The sequence below is a fragment of the Phyllostomus hastatus genome, unplaced genomic scaffold, assembly GCF_019186645.2.
Source record: "Phyllostomus hastatus isolate PE091 unplaced genomic scaffold, TTU_PhHast_1.1 phas_contig_34, whole genome shotgun sequence".
In the NCBI taxonomy this organism is placed as follows: Eukaryota; Metazoa; Chordata; class Mammalia; order Chiroptera; family Phyllostomidae; genus Phyllostomus; species Phyllostomus hastatus.
Window position 1 is genome coordinate 26,578,100 of NW_025333857.1, and position 25,033 is coordinate 26,603,132.

The 25,033-nt window shown below is 39.4% G+C and overlaps 1 protein-coding gene across 1 annotated transcript in view; it reads left to right on the forward strand.

Annotated features, from left to right (window-relative positions):
* Positions 1–25,033, forward strand: part of LOC123819901 (histone-arginine methyltransferase CARM1-like) — a 223,307-nt gene that overhangs the window by 169,389 nt on the left and 28,885 nt on the right. The window contains exons 7-8 of the mRNA XM_045840500.1: positions 5,134–5,311; positions 10,960–11,050. Coding sequence (XP_045696456.1) covers positions 5,134–5,311; positions 10,960–11,050 — 269 coding nt within the window. The remainder of the gene's footprint in view (positions 1–5,133; positions 5,312–10,959; positions 11,051–25,033) is intronic.

Genomic DNA, 25,033 nt, shown 5'->3' on the forward strand with positions numbered 1-25,033 from the left:
CCACAAGATAGTACCACAGGCTACTGTGGCTCTTGGCATTTTCTCCCAAACAGCCTTACAGGAATCCTGCTTTGGCTCTGATATTTAGGGGTTTAGAATAGTGTGTTCTGTTTTCTCCATTAATCCAAATACTTCCTGTCTTCTATAATTTCCTCAAAATTTCTGCTCACTGCTACCTCTTTTTTTTTTAATTAAATTTGTCAGGGTGACATTGGTTAATAAATATGATATAGGTTTCAAGTGTACAGTTCTGTGACACATCATCTGTATATTACATTGTGTGTTTACCACCCAAAGTCAAATCTTCTGTCAACATATATTTGACCCCCTTTACCCTGTACTAACCCTCCACTGCTCTTTCCCTCTGGTAACCACCATACTGTGATCTGTTTCTGAGTTTTTGTTTATCTTCTTTGTTCATTTGTTGCTTTCAGTTTTATATCCCATATATGAGTGAAATCATATCTCGACTTTTTCTGTCTGACTTATTTTACTTAGAATGATATTCTCAAGATCCATCTATGTTGGCACAAATGGCAGTATTTAATATTTTTATGGCCTAGTATTCCATTGTATGTATGTACTACATCTTCTTGAGCCAATCATCTATCAAAGGACACTATGTTTCCATGTCTTGGCCCCATGAATAATGCTGCAATGAACATAGGAACACATATATCTTTGCAAATAACTGTTTTCAAAATTTTCAGGTAGATAGCCAGAACAGGGTTGCTGGGTCATATGGTAACTCTATTTTTTTTTTTTTTTAGGAAAATCCATACTGTTTTCCATAGAGGCTGTACCAGTTTGCATTCCCACCAATGGTGTATAGGAATTCCTTTTTCTTTAACTTCTTCACCTCTTATTCCGTGTCTTGTAGATAATAGCCATCCTAGCAGGAGTGAGGTAGTATCTCATTGTATTTTTTTAATTTATTTTCATTGTATTTTTTCCATTATCATTTATTTGCCTTATACCCCTCCCCTCTGCAACCACCACACTGTTATTCCATGAGTCCTTTTCTGTTTTTGCTCAGTCCCTCCATCCCCTAACCACCCCCCACAAAAGCTATCAGTCTGCTCTCTGTCCATGAGCTTGTCTCTCTTTCTTGTTAGCTCAGTTTGTTCATTAGATTCCACATATGACTGAAATCATATAGTATTTGTCTTTCTCTGACTGGCTTATTTCACTTAGCATAATGTTTATAGGACCATCCATGCTGTACTCATAATTATAAGACACTGAACAAAGAAATTGAAGAAATCTCATTTTTATTGTTTTATTATCTTTAAATTCTTCTACTTAATCAATGTTCTCTTTGATTTATATATTCCTTTGTACTTTCACATTTGACTTGATCCTTGAAATAGCACTATGGAAGAGATACTATTATTATTCTCATTTTATAAGTGAAAAAATGGACTTCCAAGAAATTATGTGTCTTGGCCACAGTCTTACAGCTAATAAGCAGATGACTCACAACCAGCACCCAAATCTTTATTTCTTTTTAATTTTTAAAGACTTTATCTATTTTTTAAATTACTTTATTATAATTCAGTTACAGTTGTCTGCATTTTCTCCCCACTACTCCCCCCCACCCCAGCCAATCCCACCTCCCTCCCTTGCTTCCACCCTCCTCCTTGGTTTTGTCCATGTGTCCTTCATAGTAGTTCCTGAAAACCTTTCCCCCCATTGTCCCCTCCCCCCTCCCCTCTGGCTGTTGTTACATTGTTCTTAATTTCATTGTCTCTGGTTATATTTTGTTTGCTTTTTCCTTTTGTTGATTATGTTCCAGTTAAAGGTGAGATCATATGGTATTTGTCCCTTACCACCTGGCTTATTTCACTTAGCATAATGTTCTCGAGTTCCATCCATGTAGTCACAAAGGATAGGAGTTCCTTTCTCTCTGCTGTGTAGAATTCCATTGTGTAAATGTACTATAGTTTTTTGATCCACTCATTTACTCATGGGCACTTAGGTTGCTTCCAGCACTTGGCTATTGTACATTGTGCTGCTATAGACATTAGGGTGCATAGGTTCTTTTGGATTGGTGTTTCAGGCTAAGTGTTTTACCTCCAGACAATTGCTCTTTCCACTGCTTTGAGATAAAATATAATTAAATGCTATATTGTCTAGTACAGCCTCTAAAACTGATTAAGCTTCCATATGAACAGGCATAGATAAACAACACGTATTTAATGCACATAACTCATTGAAAAACCTCTAAAATGAGATGAGAATGGCAGGATACCAGGTGAAATTGCACTGATCTATGTTGGAAGTTCCTGTGGTAGCAAAAAGATGACTTCTACTGCTGCTGTTACCACCTAAAGTGTGTGTATATATGGGTGTTTGTGTGTATTTTAAGCAACTGATGACAAGTGACAGGACTGTTGAAACAGGCTTTTAAAACCCAGTGTAATAACAAGGAAGCAGAGTCAAAACAAGAATAGATGTGATAGTTTACTTGTACCTTGATGGTATCTGGGGAAAAGAGCCTTTATTTGGAATCTCTCTCTATCCTCAACTCCCTCTATCCTAAAGAACCAGGTCACACAGTAAAAATCTGTGTAACAGTGAGTATGATGGATGATGGAGCCTTCTGCAGGAAGGGCCTTTTACAGCACTTGGAGGGGCATACTGAAGTTCATGTTGTCCTGGAAAGGAGAGTTCTACTTTCAGTTTTGGAAGAAAGGTGTATGAAGTGACATAAATGATCTGCACTGAGAATGATATAAACCAAAGATGAAGGGAGGCAGCAAGGCTGACTCAAAAAATATTATTTGTTGATATCTGGAATTAGCCGCTCTTGTCTTCAAGCTCTTCTTGGTTGAGTTTATATCCTATTTTCAACTATCTTTGTCAAGAAATTGTATTCAAACTTCGGATTACCAAATAAGTATTTTAATTGCTTCCTCCAGGTTGATCTGTAGGAGATAAATAAATGTTCAATTTTAAAAAGCCCTGCAAAGTATTCAAATAAGTTTGGATGTGTTTGATTTAACCACGTCAACTGGTCTAAAACATATTACAGAGAAAAAGATTATTTTATATTGATTAATTAACATATAATTGCAAAATATTATATATTTTTAAACAGGGATACACTAAAATGTCTGCTCAAAAATATACCTTGCCTTCATCTGGATTATGAGAATACAAGTGATTTTTATTTTCATGTTTTTTCATCTACATTTCTTTTTTTAGTAATATTTTTAATAAAAATAACATGACAACAATTATAATGTATAATACTTAGCCCTTAATAAGCTTTATCTTGTGTTAACCTCATGTAAGCCTATGAAGTAGGCACTACTGTTATTATTTTCATTATGTAAATGCTATTTTTAAATTCCCAATTTGAAGCTATTAGGAACCAGACAAGTTGGTGCAGGCAGAGAGGAAAAAGTGGAAATGAGTCATATCTGAAAGGCAGAAATAAGGAAACATAGTAACTAATTGTCTACAAGAAACAACCATGTGTGCCCTCAGGATGTTGAGGATTATAGTATTAGTGACAAAAACAGAATCAAGGAAGTCTATGTTTATATAAAGATTCAAATGACATTTAGAGAAATGGTTAGTTTTCAAGAAGAACCTGAGTTTGGGTCTTTACTTGTCCATATCAAGGAGATGAGAAAGTGCGTTGGTGGAAATGTTTGGCCTCAGCTCAGGTGAGAGAGGAACCTAAAGACTTCTCATGGGCAGTTGTCCGCATGGAGCCATAGTCTGAGCCACGGAGAGGAATGGGCTCTCCTGAGAAGACGGTGCACAGAGAGAAGCAGGACACTAAAGGCTTTGACCTTCAGGGCTCGTTTCTATACAACCCCATGAACTTAACTAACGTGGAATGACGATAGAATGGAATTCTGAGTCCTTCTGCATGGATAAATATTGACGAAGGATGACATTTTCATAGTTTCCTTAGAGATTACTTGATTTCTTGTTTTAAATGTAAAAGTAGAAAAGACATTTAAGAAGCATATAGGACACATGGTGGTGAGCAGCACCCTAGAAGATAGAATTTGAGGTGAAAGATACTCTAGCTATGTGAAGAAGTGATCAGAAATTGAGAGTGGAATCATGATAAGTTTATGGTACACTGCTTTTAGGATGAGGGAAGGGATCAAGTTAGGAAAATACAAAATGGAAAGTCTCTGACCATGTATAAATGCAATGAATAAAGATGTAAGAGTCTTAGGGTCTCAGGGAACCCCAACTGAACAAGGAATGTGCTGTATGTTATGCTGGTATATGTAAGATGTTTACTAGGAAACATTTCTTTCAGGAACTAGAAAGACATAGATGTCATAATGCAATTACCTTGTCATATTTGGTGCTAAGAAGACCTATATTAGAGAAATAGTAAATAAATTTATTATTTCAAGGCCTTGAATCTTCAAGGCCCCTCTTTTAAGTGAGTTCAAAGTTATTCAATAAAACAGAGGACATCAAAGAAAAATGACTACATAACTGTAAAATGTACTTCTAAAGACAGGTTAATGCACATGGTATCATTTTTGGAATCAAAAGATTAAGGGATAATTTAATGAGGATCAAGATCATTAATTAGGGCAAGGTTATTATACAGAACTTTTTGGCATCTTTATTGCAGGCAGAAAAATGGGATGAAATCATCAGTAAAAAGCAATCTCCCAAAAAGTACCTGTATGTATACAAGGTGGGGAAAACATGGGTTTACAGGTGTGAATACAGAAAACACAGTTTATTCTTGTATTATTATTTGTTAATTATTGTATTATTTATTTGTCTTATAACTGTAAACCTACTTTTGCCCCCTGTGTGTATATGCAGACACAGATCACACATACTCACACATATAAACACACAGTATTTGTATAAAAGTACGGAAGGGTATATGTCGAATTATTAATGGTTATTATTTGTATGTGGTACAATTACAGCTGCTTTTACTTGTCCCATATCTGAATCTTCTAATTTATCTGTACTGAACATGAAACATTTGTGCAGTAAGAAGAAAACTGTTTACGGTGTTTATAGAAACAGATGTGTCACTTCCCTCTCGTCCTTATGACACTGTCAACCCCTTACCTACAAAACTCACAGATTCTGTGTGACAAGAATAGCAGTACTCTCTTTTATCTTTTTCAGATGTTAGTGAAAAATAATCACCTTTCAGACAAGATCATTGTTCTGCCAGGGAAAATTGAAGAGATCTCACTTCCTGAGGCTGTAGATGTGATTATTTCGGAACCAATGGGATACATGCTGTTCAATGAAAGGATGCTGGAGAGTTACCTTCATTCCAAAAAATGGCTGAAAACAAATGGTGAGTTGGCCAATCCTTGTTTAGAAAACAAGCTAATGTTTTAAAATTTGCCATCTTTTCCCTTCATGCTTAATTATTGACAGAAAGGGGGAGAGAACATTTCTGTTACACCAATTCTCTGAATTTCTCATCTTATTCCATGACGAATGAGATAGTCTTCAGCCATAAGGAGATGATGGTGCCCTGACCAGTGTGGCTCAGCTAGTTGGGCAGCATCCCACAAAGTGAAAGGTTTCTAGTTCGATTCCCAGTCAGGGCACATGCCCAGGTTGCAGGGACAGGCCCTGGCTGGGGCATGTACGATCAATGTTTCCCTCTCACATCGATGTTTCTCTCCCTCTCTTTCTCCCTCCCTTCCCCTTTCTCTAAAAGTTAATAAAGTAAAATCTTAAAAGACATGGTGGCAGTGTGTGGCGTAGTAATCAGTGTTGTACGAGCATCAGTTCAGAGTTAGGTATTTTTGTCCTCGTTCTATTACTCTCCTCCTTAAGGAACTTGACCTAATATTTGACCTTTTGACTTTGATTTTCTCATCTATAATATTAAAAATAATCTCTAAAGTTCTCTCTGATGTTGACTTTCTATAGTATAATAAACTCTCTGGGGTTTGGTAGTTGTTTCTGACTTACCCTTTTTCTACTCTTTGTTTTTTTCACTATGATGACTGAATATAATCAAGATAAAAATATAAAGTCTAATAATTTTTGTGCTTACCAATTGTCTGCACGTGCTAGACAATTTGCATGAATTATTTTATGAAAACCTTACAAAGTGTGAATGATGGAGGTTTTTAACTTATTTGAAGAGTTATTGCTGAGGTTCTACATGATTTTACATTCCTTTCCTAGGGGACATTTGACAACATCTGGAGACATTTTGGGTTTCACAACTGGGGGTGGGGGTTCTACCAGCACCTAGCAGGAAAAGCCAGGGGGATGCTGCTAAACATCCTTCAATGCTCAAGACAGCCTCTGTGCTTCAAAGAGGTATCCAGCCTAAACTGTCAGTAGTGCCAAGCCTGAGACCTGAGAAGCCCTGGCACAATGAGGGGAATAGGCCTGAAAAGACCTGGCACAATGAGGAAAGCAACTTAGCAAGGGCATACCTTTAATAAGTGACATGAAGACCCATATGTATGCTGTCTACAAAAGACTCACTTCAGACTGAAAGACACGCACAGACAAAATAAAGGATGGAAAGATATTTCATGAGAATGGAAACAAACAAACAAAACCTGGAGTAGCAATACTTATACCAGACAAAATAGACTTTAAAACAAAAACCACATTACAAAAGACAAAGAAGGACCCAGCAATTCTATTCTTGGGAATTTACCCAGAGAAACCCAAAATACTAAATTGAAAAGACAGTTATATCCATATGTTCACTGCAGTGTCATTTACTATAGCCAAGGTATGGAAACAACCTAAGTGTCCACTGGGAGATGAGTGGATAAGAAATGGTGCATGTATACAATGGAATATGACTCAGCCATAGGAAAAAAAAAGGGTGAAATCTTGCCATCTGCAAAAACACAGAGGGACCTGGAGGGTATTGTGCTGAGTGAAATAAGTCAGACAAAGGAAGACAAATGCCATATGATTTCACTTATATGTGAAATCTATAAAGCAAAATAAATGAACAAGCATAACAGAAGCAGACTCATAGACACAGAAAACATTTTGACATTGCCAGATGGGAGGGGGGTTAAAGTCTGGGTAAAAAAGATAACAGGATTAAAAAGTACAAATTGTACTTACAGAATAGCCATGGGGATGTAGAATACAGCACAGGGAATACAGTCGATCATATAGCGCAAACTCCATTCTTGAACTTCATTCATTCCAGAAAATTGTTTGAGAAGTGATTTGTTTGAAAACTGAATCACCTTTGTTGTCTGAGAGACCTGGTATCACACAGGATCACACAGGTATCAGCATGAAAGGGTTTTGGGGTAGAGAATTGAGAACTAAGGTGAATTAGTTAGCTGAGACTCCAATTCTTTGAGAACCAAGACGTTCAAGAACTGAGGTTTAAGAACTAGATTTACTGAGGTGGTAACTTAGTAACTTATACAATGTCTAATCACCGAGTTGCATACCTGAAACTAATACAATATTGTATGTCAACTGTAACTGAAAAAAAATTATTTAAAGTCAAAAAGTGACAGAGCAGCAATTTGACCCCAGGTCGCTCTGGCCTGCATCCCACATGCACAGCTCCTGCGTGTGCGCTGACTTCCCACTTGTCACCGGAGAGAGTGGGCACGTCCTAACAGCTCGTGTTTTTCAGTTAAGGTGTAGAAGGTAAGTGGCCAATCTTAACAGTTGTATCTCTCATGAGAATCGCAGCTTCTTACCACTCTTGTATTTACTTTAAATTACCAGTGTTGTGGCACCCTACCTGGGTATCCAATAAAGACAAAAAAGGGAAATTAAAGTGCAGCTCATATTTAACCAAGTGACACAGTATATGGGTATCAGTAAACCTTGAGACTTGCCTATAATTTCATATGTTTTCAAAATTTAGGGATTCAGAAGTTTGCACTGAAAAACCTCATGTCAATGATAAACAAACAAACAAACTTAGGCCAAGTACACCTAATGGCAAGAACGTCGTTGGTGTCCTTGTTGCAAAGCATTTGGGGATGACCCTGGAAGCCTTGTGTTCCAGCAATAAAACCGAACTGTGGGAGGTGAAGGGGAGGAGCAAGGCTGCTTAGATTCCCTCCTCACTGCCCCCAGGAAGAATTTTTATACTTTTTCTGGAATGTTTCTAATGGTGAGGTGCTTCCACGTGCGAGATTTTGCACCTAGTTAATTAACGTGCATCTGATTGAGCCTCTCTAAGTGGCATATTCCCCCAGATGGCTGAAATGGATATGAAATTTTATATTGGGCTATGTTCTTTAACTAGACAAGTAGAAATAAATACTGATTTTATCAGCTTTCTACCCTGTGTGCTCCTGAGGGAAGGATGATTGATTTTCTTTCTAATTATTTTTATTTTTCATCGAAAGAAGATATAGTTTACAATATCCAATAGTAATAAAAGGCTTAGGATGAAAAAATAGAAACTCTCTGTTTCATCTCCTCCTATCCTGAGACTGCTCCCCAAAGGCAATTCCTTTGACTCTGTTCTGTTTCTTCTATTATTTACCTGCATGTTTCTATATAAAGTTATCCTATTGCTCTTCTTGTCATTCTGTGGTTAAGGAGTTAGTTTTCCTACATAGCAGCTCTCTCCCTTCTTGACACATCCTCTCCACCCCCAATCCTCTCAATATATTTACGCAGGTCCTCAATCCCTTATCCTAACCCTTGGGACCAGATACGTTTCAAAATTCAGAAGCTGGAGGACTTTAGAAAGGTAGCACACTCATATGCTTCATAATGAACACTTCATAATGAACCACATTATATGTATTTCTGCAATGAAAATATGAATATGGACATCAAGTAAGGTAAATAGGGACTATAAATAGACTAGCACCAGTTCAGGTCAGGTTTTGTCATCGGATGATGTTGCAAACTTACAAGAATCTGTTGCTTTGCAGAGCAGAGCTTTTTAGATTTCAGAATTTAATGTAAAGAAATATGGACCTAGATTATTATTTGGTTAAATCAATAATCAATGTTTGTTATGAAATTATAAATATTGTTCAGTGCTGAATCAGGTAGTATAATATGTACATATGATTATATATTTTCTGGTGAAATCTTTTGCTTTTCCTGGAGTTAATTATCTGTTTTTTTTATTACCTTAGTTTTCTATATACTCATGACTAATTTTTTCTGTGTTCCAATGGGTTGGACGGGTCCTGTCAGTGTTTAGTCTACAGAAGCCTTCCTCCTCTGACCCTCTCTTCTCTACTACTGCTGTTGCATGGCTACCATACTTTGCCTCTTTCTCCCCATTCCTGTGTCTTCCTCTTTCTTGGTTCACACCATCACTTCAGCGAAGAATATTCTCTAACAGGTGCTGGAGAAAGGAGGCTTGAGAAGTTACTTTTTACTGAGTCCATGAATTATCATATTGCTGGGTAGAATATTTTAAATTATACACAATTTTTGCTCAGTATTTTTAAGACATATTTTTCTGGTTTTCGGTTTCTAATATTGCTATTGAGAAATCCAGTGCCATCCTGACTTCTGATGCTTTAAAATGACATGGTTTTCCCCTGTGGACATTTTTAGTATCTTGTCTTCATTTCTAATCTTCATGTAAAACTTTTTAAATTCTTATGATGGACTTGTAGTGAGTATGTTGAATCAAAAGACTTTTTTTCAACTTTTGGAATATTGTTTTATATTTTACCTTTGATTTTCTCTTCTCCATTTTACTTGATATCTTTGAATTCCTATTAGGCCTAGGCTCAGAACATCCTTCTCTGAAGCTTCCCAAGTTTACCCAAATAGTGGCACTTATTAATTTTCTAAGGTTTTTAAATATCCTTCTATCTTGAAATTGAAAAATCACCAAGCAGTTATTATTGTTTTGACACTGATGTATGAGATTTAGATTGTGACATATGGATGATCTTACAATCATGCTTTTTCTGTGAGTACTGCTGAAAATACCCTAAATAAAACAATCTGTTCTATTTTAATACGCTTTGAGTTAAAGTATGGGGCCACTGACTGTTGAATGAGATTCCATCCCTGGATTTTGTCCTTACACTTTTTAGCTCTGAGATTGTGGCTGAGACACTCAAGTTTCCCTGTTTCTTAATTTTTTCTCATTTACAAAGTAGGTATAAATAATAGAACCCACTTTATATTGTTATGAGGATTAAAAAAATTAGTACATAGAAAGCTCAGGAAAAAAAGCTCATGGCAAAGTTAAAATCAAGAAGTTTTTGGTATTATTACTTTTTACTTTAATCAGTTTCTTAGGCAATCCTCATTTCTGAAATAGGGTTAATAGTTTATCTGTCTTTTATGTGCAGTTTAATAATGACAATGAAAAAGGGTCTCCCTAAAATGACAAGAATAATAACGTTGATCACCAAGTCTGCCTGCTCAGAAAGGCCTGATTTCAGACACGCTAGTCTAGGTGTTCGTTTGCCAGCCAAAGAATCTGCCTTTGCCCTGGTGACTGGAGATGTCAGGAACAAGATAGAAGTGTGGGTGTGCCGGTGTGGAGGGTGGCGAGCCTGTGTATGAGCACAGATCCTGATAGCGCTTAAAAAGAGAGGCAGTGTGATTATACATGGACATGTCTGAGAAGGGAAATAATGTGATAGAATGATGAAATGTTGATTATTTTCAAAGCCAAGTTGTTTTTACAATAAATAAGAGGAAAATAAATAGATAAAGGAAGTTCCCAGGATTTCAAGCAGAGGACATACAGGAAAGAAAAAGGCCAAGAGCCAGGAGGGCGCATATGCCAGGTCGAATCTCACCTGGGACTCCCCAGGCTTTTATCATCACAAAGCTGTGGGACTTGCTTTGCTGTCCTTTCATATCCCATCTGATCTCCTGCCTAATTTCTGTATCCTTGCTGTGAGAAAAAAATTGCATTTTAGCCTGTTGTGTGATAACTGAAATAGCTGAAAGAATGGAACTGGTCAAGTGGTGGGTAAGAGGACTGTTCAATCAGAAGGCAGTAGGAGTCAACCTTTGGGTCTGTTGTCTTTTGCTCATCAGGAATGATGTTCCCGACATTCAGCGACATCCACTTGGCCCCCTTTTCTGATGACCAGCTCTACATGGAACACTACTCCAGAGCCAACTTTTGGTAATGCTCTTTCTTATTTTCCTTTTCCTTCAGAGTAACACAAAGTTTCTAAAATGACTGACATTTGAGGTCATATATTGGGGGCAAGGGCTGTTCTCTGTACTGTAGAATGTTTAGCAGCATCTGTGGTCTGTACCTGCTAGATGCCAACAGCACCTTCCCCACAGTGTGACAACCAAAAGGCGCCCAGACATTGCCAAATGTCCCCTTAGGGGCAAAATCCCTCCACATTGAGAACTAGAATGGACAAACCAGGGAACGGTTTATGGTTTACAGCTTACCCATCAAAGCATCAAACCTGTCAAAGGCCAGGAAGACTGCCCTGAGGCTAACATGACAGCATCTCCCCCTGTTCGCTGTACCTCCATTTCTACTTCTCAGCACCCCTTTCTTTGGCTCAGGGCTATGGCTTCTGTTACAACTTGCCTTTGTCAGAGAACATATCAATCAATATACTTCAGTGTAAATGAGCTGATCAAAAAACATTTGGGAGTTTTCCCAATTGACTGTTGGCTTTTGGGCAGTTCACTTCACCCTCTGAGATTTGGTTTTTCATTTGTAAAATGAGAACTAACATAAAACCCCTGCCCGTTCTAAATGGCGTTCCTTCTGGCATTCTTTTCCTTTTTTTGGCTTTTTATTTTTTATTGTTTTCCAAGTACAGTTGTCTCCATTTTCTGCCGTCCCCTAACCCCCTTCCCACCCACCCCCTACCTCCCACCCTCAATCCTTTGGCTCAAATCCACCTTTGGCTTTGCCCATGGGTCCTTTATACATGTTCCTTGATGACCCCTCCCCTGCTTTACCCCATTTTCCCCCTTCCCCCTCCCCTTTGGCTACCATCAGTCTGTTCTTTATTTCGATGTCTCTGTTTTTTATTTTGCTTGCTTGTTTGTTTTATTGATCAAGTTCTGCTTATAGGTGAGATCATATGGTATTTGTCTTTCACCACTTGGCTTATTTCACTTAGCATAACACTCTCCTGTTCCATCCATGCTGTCGTGAAGGGTGTAAGCTCCTTCTTTCTTTCTGCTGTATAGAATTCCATTGTGTAAATGTACTATAGTTTTTTGATCCACTCATTTACTGATGGGCACCTAGCTTGCTTCCAGCACTTGGCTATTGTAAACTGTGCTGCTATGAACATTGGGGTGCATAGATTCTTTTGAATTGGTGTTTTATGATTTTTAAGGTATAATCCCAGCAGTGGAGTTGCTGGGTCAACAGGCATTCTTCTGAGAACTGGTTTTTATAAGGAAAAGGAAGAAGAATGATGATATTGGACCCATGGGAGGGAGAAAAAGAATAGATATCATCCTTGTGGGAATGTTGTGTATGAAGGAGGGAGCTCAGGCCTCTGCTGGCAGATGGATGAGGATGGATACTAAAATGTATGCTCTGAGTTCTAGCTGAGGTGTGCGGAAGCCCTCCCACAGAGAGCCAAAGTTCATTTCCCACGTTTTCTCTTTACAGTTCTAGCCTTCACTGAAGGGGGAGCAAATAGTAGGTGCTTTGGTTTCCTGGATTACAGAATCCTGTGAGGATCAAAGGGCTAAGATTTTTCTTTTTCTTATAGCATTCTGTGGCTTCTGATCAATCTGTAATTCTGAAACTTTAAACCACTTTCCAGTGGGGGCAAATGGCCTGTTGGTGTGTGGAGTGCAATGAGATGGGGGAGATCTTAATTATGATTATTATCCTGTAAGGTCATGCCTGCCCTAAATGTTTATTTTAAATGTGACCCCCTGATTCAGTGGAGAAGTTGGAGACTTAGGGATTCAGACAAAAGAGTGGACTGGACTGGCGGGGGGAGGTTGGTTGCCTGGGCATTGCCTTCATGGCCTCCCAGCCATGCCATCTGCGGGCAACTTCCTACCTTGAGAATATCAATGATCACTGTGGACTCGCTAGGCTCCCCATCAGCGTACAAACATGCTGCTATTTATTCTATCTAAAAAGAAAATAAAAACAAAGCTGTTTTTATATCTCCCTCCCCCAGTCAGTCACCATCCATCTCTCTAAATCCCTTTGTGGCAAAATTCCTCAAAGGGGTTGTCTGTACTCAAACACCTCCAACTGCTGCCTTCAGTGTCTCTCAAGACATTCCATGAAAACCATTCTTATCAAGGGCACCAGTGCCCTGACCTCCACCTTGCTAAATCCAGTGATCAACGTTCACTTCTCAACTTATGTAACCTACCAGCTTTTGAGCAGCATTTGAAACACTGTTTGCTCCACATTCTTTTGATTTTTCTTCTGCCTCACTGGTCACTTTCTCAACCCTCCTCTGGTTGTTACTTGTCTCCCTAACCTCTGGTGTTGGAGTTCCCTGGACACAGTCTCTGGACCTCTAGTCTGTCCGTGGTTACTCCCTTGGTGAATTCACCCATTCCCAAAGTTCACATACCATCTATATACTGATGATGCCCAAATGTATCTCTCTAGCTCAGACATGTCCAGAGAACTCCAAATTTTTCCATGGCCAAGTTCCTTCTGGAAATCTCCCCTTGGAGAGACTTATCAGGTTCAAAACTCAACTCCCAACCTCCTCCACACCCATCCCAAACCTGCTCTACTCACAGTCTTTCCACCTCAGTTGCTGACAAGTTTATCCTCCCAGGCACTGGGGCCCCAAACCTTGAAGGCCTCTCTTTTGTACCTGATATATAAACCATCAAGAAATTGTTTGTCCTACTTTCAAAATATATCCAGAACCTGAACAATTCTCAAAATATTTACTGTTCTCCCTCGATCCCAACTCAATTATCTAGTCTTGCTTCTTAACACATCTTTCCCAACATTTCCAAATCCTTCCAGTGGGTCTGACCCAGTCTGGCTCTTCCTTTCCTACTACCATGTTCATCAGCTCCATCCACACAGGTTTCCTGCTGCTCCCCAGACATGCTTCCACGTCAGGGCCTTTGCATTTGCTGACCTTTTCCATCTGGAATACTTCTCCCTGAGTATTCACATGGCTACTTCCTTCACCTCCATAAAGTCTTTGTTAAATGCCACCTTCTCAATAACACTTACCCTGACCACCTGATTTAAAATGCCAACCATCCCACTTCCAATGTCACATCTTCTGCTTTTCTTTCTTTCCTCTACCACTTATCACCTCCTAAGAGATGTGTAATTTCTTTATTTATCATTGTTTATTTTTGTATCCCTCCTGATGGAATGTCAGCAGCTACAAGAGCCAGAATTCTATCAGTTTTCACTGCCTCCCCAGCACCCAGAACAGGGCCTCCCACATGGTCGGCCTTCAATAAATGTTTTTGAATTTTTAATAAACATAAACATAAATAACATAAATAAACATTTATTGAATGAGTAAAATTTCAGTAATTTCAAGCATGTACAGAAATAATTACTATGAAAATTTTAACTGATATATTTTAAATGTTTCTGTTCTTTTTCATAACATACATTAGAATCATACCATACAAAAATTAGGATCATACCATAGTACCATTTTAGAGCTTTTCTTTTTTTTTCTTATTTTGACAATACCTTGTTGACATTTTCTCATATCTTTTAGATATTCTTTTGTTGGGGAGCATATTTTATGGCTCTTTCATAATTTACTGACTCAAGCTCCAGTGTTGGATATTAAATTACTTTAATCACTATTTTAATTCCATGATTTTATAAGAAACAACACTAAGGTATTGTTTCTATATTCTACAAGAATATAGAATTTTATAGAATTCTATATCCTAAATTCTATAAGAAACAATGCTACAAAATAAGTTTCTTATTATGGAAATCTTAGTGTGCATTCTGATTATTTCCTTACAATAAATTGCTAGACTCAGAATCACTGGACCAAAAGGTGTGAAGAAGGAACTTTAAAAAATTGTTTTTATATATTGCCAAATTGCCCTGTGGAAAAGTTTTACCAATTAACACTTCTACCAGTGGTATATGAGAATGTCTGCTGAGCCTTGCCCATACGGGCTATGTTTTATTTTTTTAAAATGCCAATTTGATTTGCAGAAAAATGGTGGCCAGTTTATTTTAAATCTGTACTTCTTTGATAGCTGGTGCATTTGAATTATTTTATTTTTAGTCAATAAACACAAAAATATTTTAAAAAACATATCGTTATCAAAATTGACAGCCTTTGCTTTCTTCCTAATTTGCTTGCCTCTCTAGAGCAGTTTTTGCCTTAGACTCCTAGCATGTGGACCTTTTGTTGCATTGATCCAGGGAACAGGTGGTGAAAGCTTGCATGATTTCTGTTAGAAGAGGCAAAGAAGTAGAAATGCCAGCTGAGAGGAAGGAGGGGGATAAAAAAAAAGAAAAGAAATGAGTTTGGGTATATTCGGAGGGAGTGAGCTGAGAGACTGAAGAACAATTAACAGGCTACATAAATAAGATCCTCAGATATTCAGGCATAATGAGTTTTCAGTCCTCACCTGACTTTCCTACCAACAACACTGGACACCATTGGCTCTTCTCTCCTGGAGCCTACACCTGGTTGTCCTTCTCCCGTCATGGCCCCACCTGCTCAGTCTCCTCCCCCTCATGGTCCAGATCTTTAACATTGGACTGACTCCAGGTTAGTTCTTTGATGGCTTCCTCTTTCTGTCTACACTCACTTCCTGACTGATCTCATTCAGTCTTCTGCCTGTCAATATTGTCTCTAGGCTGACAACTCCCAGAGTTAGAACTCCAGCCCAGATCTCTCCCTGGAAACATACACTGTAGATGTCCATCTGGCTGTTAACAAGTCTGCTTGGATGTCTGTCGGATATTTTAAATTTAACATGTCCAAAGGCAATCTGCTGATCTTCATCACCACCCCCTGCCCACCCCTGCAAAATAAAACAAGCAAAACTAAAAACACTGCTTCTGCAACAGTCTTGCAATAGTCTCCCAGCTCAATTCTTCTTTTCAAACAACTGAAATGATTTTAATGATACATAGTCAGGCCATATTCTTCTTCAGCTCAAAACCTTCCAGTGGCTTCCCATTGTATGCATAGCAAAACCCAAAGTTCTCAGAATGGATGCTAAGACTACATGGTCTAGTCCCCCTGCGACCCCTCTGATATCATCTCCTGCTCCGTGCTCTGTTGTTCTCTCCACTTGGCCTGGGTGGCTGGTCTCCTTGCTTCCTCTTGAACATGCCTGGCCTGCTCCCACCTCAGTGCCATTCCCCCTGCCTGACAGCCCTGTGGCTGCTCTCTCCTCCCTCAGGCCTTAGCTCATACCTCATCTTCCCAGGGAGACTGTCTAGCAATCAAAAATTGTCATCTCTTCCCTCCTGCAAACTCTCATCCCACTTCTCACTTCATTCTCCTCTATAGCACTTGTTATGACCTTACATATTATATGTTTTTACTTACTTTGTTTATTGTCTGTCTCCCCCAAGAGACTACACATTCCAAAAAAGTAGCTGTTTAGTTTACTGCTCTGTCCCCATTATCTAACATAGCTAATAGTAGTTGTTCAATACATTATTGTTAACTAAAAGGTAAATATATTGATTTATAAGAATTCTTTGTATATTAAGGATATTAAGACTTGTATTTTGTTGAAAATTTTTAGTTTACCTTGTAATCTTCTTTGTGATGGTTTTTGTCACAAAAGAAGTGTAAGTTTTTTATGTAGCTAGATCTACCTATATTTTCTTTTATACTTTCTTTTTTACTCTTTTATTTGGGAAAGGGCTTCCCTACCCTGAGTCTGGTATTAATTTCCTTCTACTTCTTTCATGTTTCACTTTTTCCATTTAACATTTTAAAATTTACATTTAACTCTAAAATTAATTTTATTTTAAGTATGTGGTAAGCATATAACTTTATCCTCTCTAAATAACCAATGATGAGGTTCTCTCTTAGTAGACAAGATTACTACATTCTGATGCTAGTAGTAACCACTTACAAAAATAATTTTCTTACTTGATTAAGATTTCCTGGCCGTTATTAATTAAGATTCTGAAAAGTATCTCTTGAGAGTAAGGCTCAGTCATGAAGAATTATCATTCTCAGCTGTAAAACTTTTTTTATGTGATAGGTACTACTGGCATTATTGAAAATAATTGGTTCAGGGGTTTTAACCAAAGCCTTTAAATAAAATTTTAAATGGATTCATAGGATCAATTAAGAGGAATAACCAAATATTCTCAAGTAGTTTGAGAATATTTATTACATTTATTACATTTATTAGTTATAGAACATAAAAGCTTGGGCAAAAAGGCAGCAGTTAAAAACTGGATGAATCAGACCAGACTCTGGAGCCAGACTGAGCTGTGTTTAATTCTTGGTTCTGTCAGTTACTAACTATAAAACCTTAGCCAATTCAATTCAATTTCTCTGAGACACAGTTTCTTTATTTATAAATTAAAGGTAACAGTATTACCTACCTGGGGGTGGGGAGTCTCAGTCTCAGCCTCAGGGCAGTGTGCTGCTTCTGCCAGATGCTGCATATATCTACCCCACCTGTACAGCCAGGGGCTACAGCGGTAACACAGGGTGGGTGTTCCAAGTGCTCATTTACCGCCTGTCCTCCACCAGCCCTCACTAACCAGAGGCACCCTACATTCCCTGGTATCAGTATCAGTTCACCCTTTTTATCTAACATTGTTTTAAAAATTGAGATACTCTCCTTTCTCCAACACAGTTGCTTTGTCACAGAAACCCAGGCCCCTGTGGAGAAAGATTAGGGCATATCGGCCACAGGTGCTTGTGGTGGTGCAGTGGAGTCCTACCCGGGACTAGGCCTCCACTCCAGTCATGGACCAGTGGTCTCTGGAGTCATAAGCCAGATCTGGATATTACATCTGCACATTGGGTGAGGGACCCACTCTTTCCACTGTGACAGCTGATTTCATCAGCCTGTTCACCACCTAGCAAGCTGTTGTTGTCGTTGTTGTACAAACTGAGTACTGTCCTTGAGACTGTGCATTTCCTTCACCTCTTTGATAACACTAGGGTCTACTAGGTTGGCCAAAAAGACCACTATCTTTTTTCTGCAAAATAAAAGACACATTTTTCATTTTTACCAATAACTTCATTGATTTGGATATTTTGAGCATGTCAGCTCTCTCCTTCTATTGGCTTCTAGTGGGTAGAGGCCAGGGGTGCTGCTAAACACCTTCAATGCATAAGACAGCCCCACAATAAAGAAATATTTGTGCACAATGTCAACAGTACCAAGAAAGTTCACAAACCACTTTTGACATATTTGATCAGTCATAGCATTTTCTCCCTACACTGCACAAATCTTTTTTTGTGTGTTTCAGTTGTATTTTCACCTTTCTTAAAATAATAAAGGACAATATGCTGAAAATGTTGTGTCTTTTCTTCCATCTTCAGTATTAAAATGGCTGCACAAAAAATTCACCAATTTTGAGAAGACTTTTTAAAATGAAGGCTGATATGACAGCTGTCACAATATACAATGTAACAAAATTGTTTCAAATGAAGTTAAAGACAACTAGGCACTAGGAGAGCCATCCTACAGAAAAAACTAAACAAACTTTTTAGCCAACTCAGTGTTAGCAACCAGTGCAGGTCTCCCTGTGGGTCAAGGTACCCTTATTGCCACTCCAGCCTTGCTGTCCAGCACAGTAATTATGACATTCTCACTTATGACAGTTCATTCCTGCTTTATTGCTTCTGACATTCTGAAATTCCATACAAATTGTGCTCATTGGGAGCACAAGTTAATGGCGACATCACCTATCATGATCTACTGAGGACAACCACCCCAAGCATCTCAAAAATGCCACTGCTCTCTCACAGATTTATTCCTGGCTACCTTTATAAAAGGAGGGTTTCCTGGGCTTTGCCTGAGAACATAGTCAGGTGAATGTTCTTAAATGTTGTATGGTAAATTCCTCTCCTATTTCCACCTCTCTGAGCCTCCTGATCCTTTCCTCAGTACTGTGCTGCAGAAGTTCTGGAATCTGTGTCTCAGGGACAGGCCATCATGATGACCACACTTCAAAGCAGTTTCCCAGCAGACCATTAGGACAGATGTCTTGGTAGAGCACTGAACCCTGTGAGTGCCCCATGTACCTAACCTGACTTACACTCTGCCTTAGTCCATTCCCATATTCGTTTTCCTGGTTCTCAGCAGAAAATATGAACTGGCTTCTGCAGTTTCTTAGGTGCATAAGTTATCTTCTCCTGAAATAGGAATTGTACTTACTGCTCAGGCTGTGTGTGCTGGAGTTATCAGCCTGACAACAGTGAGGGACCATTAGCCTGAGGCCATGGTAAACAGTGAGGCAGGTCCTGAGGGGAACAAAATTATCTTGCAATGCACAAGCTTCAGAAGGAGTTGTGCAGTCTTCAGGCAAAGGGGAGCTATTCTCTGCTGCCAACAGGGACAGGGATTCTGCTCCTACTGACCCTGAAGCACACAAGTGAGCACAAGTGAGTTGGGAATGTGTCTTCAGGGTTCTTTGCCTTGCCCCCTCACTTATCCCAACCCCAGGTCTCAGAGCCCTACTCTTTCCCTCAAGGCCCCAACTGTGAAACAGGAGACCTGCCAAGGTTGCACATCCAATCTCCTTTATGGCTCTTCCACTATTACTGTTTCATTATCTCATTTTGGTTTGGGGAAGTGGCACAATTCTAGTTTCAGGAACTCAAATTCTGTACCTGACCTTCAGCACAGCAGGCCTGGAGATAGGAATTCCCTTAAATTCTGCTAAAGAAGCTCTCTGGATTTCACAGTATGTCTTAAGTTGGGAGTTGGCTGGCCTGAGAATGTAAGTTTGCTTTTGCAATGCTTCCAATGCTTTTAACAGACTTGCCTACTTCTGAATCCATATAATTATTATCACCCTGAAACTTCAAGCACACCGTTATTGTATAGCCCAATGCTTCACCTTCTACCTTCACTGCCTCCTAATTAACCACCGGTGGGATCGTCAATAACCGTGATGAAACCACATGCCAAGCTTGGGTTATCACTGCCCACTAGCAATGAGGATTCTATTGTCATCAAACTGGTGAGTAATTCCATCCTGAGGGTCTACATTGTAGTGCCACACCTCATATTAGGTGTCTTTGCTTGGGGTCACCAGGAATCAGGGTCTTAGACAAAGTTTATAAGCTACCACCCCAATGCAATCTCAGTGCAACAAGAATGTGGAGAAACAAGAGTGAGACAGGCAAGGAGGGAGTGAGTACAAAAGTACATTCCTCAGCTGACCACCATGTGGTGTCGAACACCAAGAGATGGCCTTGAATTTTTAGGACCATCTCCAAGAGGTCAATTGAACCACATCTCAGGACAGTTTACACAGGGAGGGAGAGAAGCGAATGTATCCACTGGCTCTTATCTCCCCATTGGTCAGCTGTTCACCCTGCAACATTAGCCCACACTTCTGGGTTGTGCATGCGTGGGCACCAGATGGGTGTCAAGGCATCTCGTGACCCAAAGTCAACAGGGACGTCCTGGGGAAGGAGGGGGGAGATGGATGGTGCAGGTCTGAGGGGAAGCACTGTTGGGTTGTGCTCATGTGTGGTCAGATGAGTGCACGCCTCGACATAGCAGGGGTTGGGCACATAGCTGAGGGTTCCAGAGACAGGTAAGACTGAGTGGATCTGACTGTTAAAAGGTGATATGCTGCTTAAGGAACACAAAGAAAAGAGATCAGTTTCCTTATCAGAGACTTGTGAGTGGATGGTACGCATCCATCATGTACAACAAGGGCAGATCCGACTGAGTGGTATCGGCGACGGCAGTGGTGGAAGGCTGTAGCAGTTGTTCCACTTTGAATCTGCCAGATGCCTTGTTGACCATGGTGCTGCTGAGAAACATTATTTGCAAGGAAATTCATTCAACTGAATGGATAAGCTGCTAAATTCTGCTGTGAAAATAATGGACAGTTTGTTCTTAGGCTAATTCTTCCCCCAAACTGGAATCTCTACTAAAGATTCTTTTGGTGTAGGTCGAGTTTTAGGCCTTTTGATCTTTCCCAAAAATATATTTGGCCCTGAGAATCACTGGTTCACAGAAATACCATGTGGACCAAATAAGAACCTTTCAAATGACCATGTGGTACAGCCATATTTTTGTCAGAAGCTAAGGATATGCACAGAGTATCACAGAGAAGGAACTTTTGCACGAATACTGTCGTGACCAACACAATCATGTTGGCATTCTCTTTTTTTATATTCTTTAAAGATATGTATTGATATCTTTTGTGTACACCTTACTTGAACATTAATTTATCACAGTCTTAACTGTTATGTTGACATATTTCTCTTCTTTCTTTTTTTAATTTATTGGGTGACACTGGTTAACAAAACTATACAAGTTTCAGGTGCACAACTCTTCAACACATCATCTGTACACTGTTTTGTCTGTTCATACCCCGTAGCAATATTTTTTCTGGTATGTTGTTTCTGATTTATTTTGCTTCCCTTAGGCAAGGGAAATAAAAGAAAAAATAAACAAATGAGACTACATCAAACTGAAAAGGTTTTGCACAGCAAAGGAAGCCATCAACAAAATGAAAAGAAAACCCACTGAATAGGAGGACATATTTACCGATACCTCTTATAAGGGGTTAATATCCAAAATTTATAAAGAACTTATAAAACTCAACAAACAAAAAAAGTAAAAACTTCAATTAAAAAATGAACAAAAGACCTGAATAGATACTTCTCCAAAGAGGACATACAGATGGCCAGTAGACATATGAAAAATGCTCAATGTCACTAGTCATCAGAGAAATGTTTGCACTTTCATAGGCTACTGTCCTTGTTTCATTATATTTCAGTGATTCCTGGAACTATAATTTCCTTTGAACTACCCAGTATTTTTTCTTGATATTTCCTTTGCTTCTCTGTTTGTATGTGCAATTCTTGAACTCATCTGGCTTTTGTTTATACAATAAGTCTCAATTTCTATATTCATCTTTTTTTTGTTACCTCTGCCAAATTCATAGCTCTTCCATAATATTCTGCCACTGGACCCATCCAGCCCTGTGTAGTCAGGGATGTAGTATTTCGGTTTCGGGATCCTGTGGCATCAGAGATGCACACTTCCAGACAGAACTGCCATGTCCAGGAGACATCCATCTGACCATGCCCTGGCCTGGTTCTAATTGTTAAAATAATCTAGTTCAGTACTCACAGAATTAGGGTTCCACTGAATTAGGAAAAACTATTCATTAGAATTATATTCATAGCATATACTGGCAGAGTATTAACCCCTTGTATTAACTATTTTCTTTTCACTTTTGGTTTTAAGAAACTAAAAACCCAATGAAAGTGATTTAAGAAAAACAATATTTCTGACTAATGCATCTGAAAAACCCAAGAGCAGATTTACCTTCTCAGGTACAAATGGATTCAGGGCACAGACCCATTCATTGGGTCAGGTTGGTCTCTCTCTCCCCTCTGGCTCCCGTTCCCTTTCCCTCTGCTTTCTCTGTCAGCTGGGCTTTATTCTTGGATAGATATTTTCCTCATGGCAGCAAAAGTGTTTTCCAGCTAATCCAGATTTATAGACTCATAGCTCCATGTCTACTTCTCCTTTGTAACAGTATGAGTAAATGACTTAGACTTGACTTTCATTGAGTCAGATGTTTAACTCTGGGTCCATTGCCAAGGCCAGGGAGAAGGGATGCTCTGATTGGCTGCAACTAAGCCACATGCCAATCTTCAGAGCTAAGGGCAGAGTCGAGACCATCCAAACCACAAGAACTGAGAGTGGCAAAGAGGTATCTCCCAGAAGATCTGGTGCCATTGCCAGAGGAACAACTATTTGCTGGTAGAGCAAACAAAAGATGTCTACCACAGTTGTCTTGACCAATTTACTCTTCTTTTCGGTACAGACTTCCATAGGTCCAACTCCTGTGCAAGCTGGTTATGTCTAGACTCATGTTGGCATACCTAGGAAATACTCCACAGATTCCTTTACAGAGTCACAGGCTTTCTCTCACTTCTTACAGAAGAGGCACAGGCTGAACTTTGGTTTCTTTTAAGCCTGTGCATTCATTTCCTCCCCTCCTTTATACTAAAAAACATATTTTCACAAATACAAAATGTATATAAATATAGCACATGTAAAATATAAGCTGCATAATGAGCTGGGCATCTTTATAAATACCACTTTGCACAGTGATATATCTGCATTCTGTCAATGCAGAAAAGTTTCAGAAACAACCAAACCTTAAGCTCTATGTAAAAAATTGAATAAAGATGCAATTTGTTCCTAGACATACATCCTTTTATCAGAGACTCCCACCAGGCCATTCCAACCACCCTCTTACACTGTGTTCTCATCATCATGTTTGACTTAGTTGACATTCTTGGATCCTTGTTTTTGGTTTCTAGTTCTGAGGGTAATATGCATCTTTTGTCAGTTTGGCATACCCTTGGTTGTTGATTTTGGTGGAGTGTAGTACATGAAGATACCAAAAAGCTGTTTAATTGTCAAACAGCAGCATAGGTTTTTCCTCCTCCTTATCTCCTTCCTTCCTTTTCTTTTCTTTTTTATTTTTTTGGTATTTTTAAAGGAAGACAGTTTATAATAGGAGTGAGTTTTTTTGTTAAAATGAAGAAGCAAAGATTTTTGTTAAAGTAAAATATCTGAGTTACACTATGAGAGTGTGTTCATATTAGCAAAAGAAAGGAGCATTTATGTAGAGAAGCTCTCATCTGTTGAATCTGAAAGAGCAGTGCTAACTTCTGCAAGAGAACCTAAGGCTATATCACCCTCCACCTAAGACAGATACAGGACACTGGTGGGGAGAGGAGATGTGTGGAGGGGAAAGAGGAACAAAAGACCAAGGTGAACTAGAAGAGAGACAACAAAAACAAAAGAGACCCGAGAGGGAGAGGTTCTCCTGGGTGCTTCCCCAAGTGAGGCTCTACGTGGAGAATGTGCAGAAGTTAATGTCATGGTAAGTGGATTGCCTCTTTTTCTGCACTCTGGGTATGTTTAGGCATATCCAATAGTAAGGTGGTTTTCCTTCCAGACTGTATTTGCAGGACTTGTATTTCCAGATGTTGCACGTATTGTGGAGAAGAAGGAGGGGAAGGGAGGGGGAGTACATTTGGAATGTGGAAGTCAGAACAAAAAACCCCACATAGATTCTGCCTTATGCACTCATAAAGGAGTCATAAGTTAACTCAGAAAATAAAACCTACAGATGATGAAAACAATGGAACTTATCCCCAGCTTGCAAGTCAACAGATTCATTTCCTAATCCACCCCACTCCCCTAGTGCATCTTAGGAGACCCAGAGAGATGCCAGCTCCCATTTGCTTTAATTATTTTATGATGCATTTCAGAAGAAGATTTGAGATTTCTAAGAATTAGAAAAATGGTCCAGCCAGAAAGTTTTTAAAACCTAGGCAGTGGGCTCTGTGCCCACAACTCTCCGTCTGCCCAAGGAATGGTGCCCACTTGCACCACACTGGTCATGGCTGCTGGGTTTTAGTTGGCACTGAACACACAAAGCAAATGGCACAGCCTGGGCACCCCTGAGAGCTGTGGTTGTGTGCAAAGGACAGAAAGCCGTTCTCAACCTCAGCCACAGCCAGGTGGAGGGCTGTCTTTGCTCTTGGGGTTTTCTCTTTCACCTACTTGGCCAGGATTCTAGAACAACTAAGTTAGTAGTATTCAACCCTGATTACACAGTAGAATCACCTGTTGAATTTTGGAAACAAGCAACCAGGGCTGTACCCCCAAATCAAATAATTTACTACTTGGCAGGGGTGGGGGGTGAGGGGTGGGCATGGGAAAGACGGGATGCAGTCCAGGCACCAGCACTTTTAAAAACCTTTACAGGGGATTCTAAAGGGAGGCCAAGGTTGTGTCCTTCCTTCTGGACTCTCTGGGAAATTGTCTGTCTTCCTCTGTCTCTATCTGACTCTCCCCTCTTTCTCTTTTATTTCTCCTCCTCTCACTCCCCTCTTTCCCCTTTCCCTCTCTCTCCATCCCTTTCCTCTTTCCCTCTAATAAAAATTTTGTGACAATGACTTATTTCCCCTAAGAACATGTC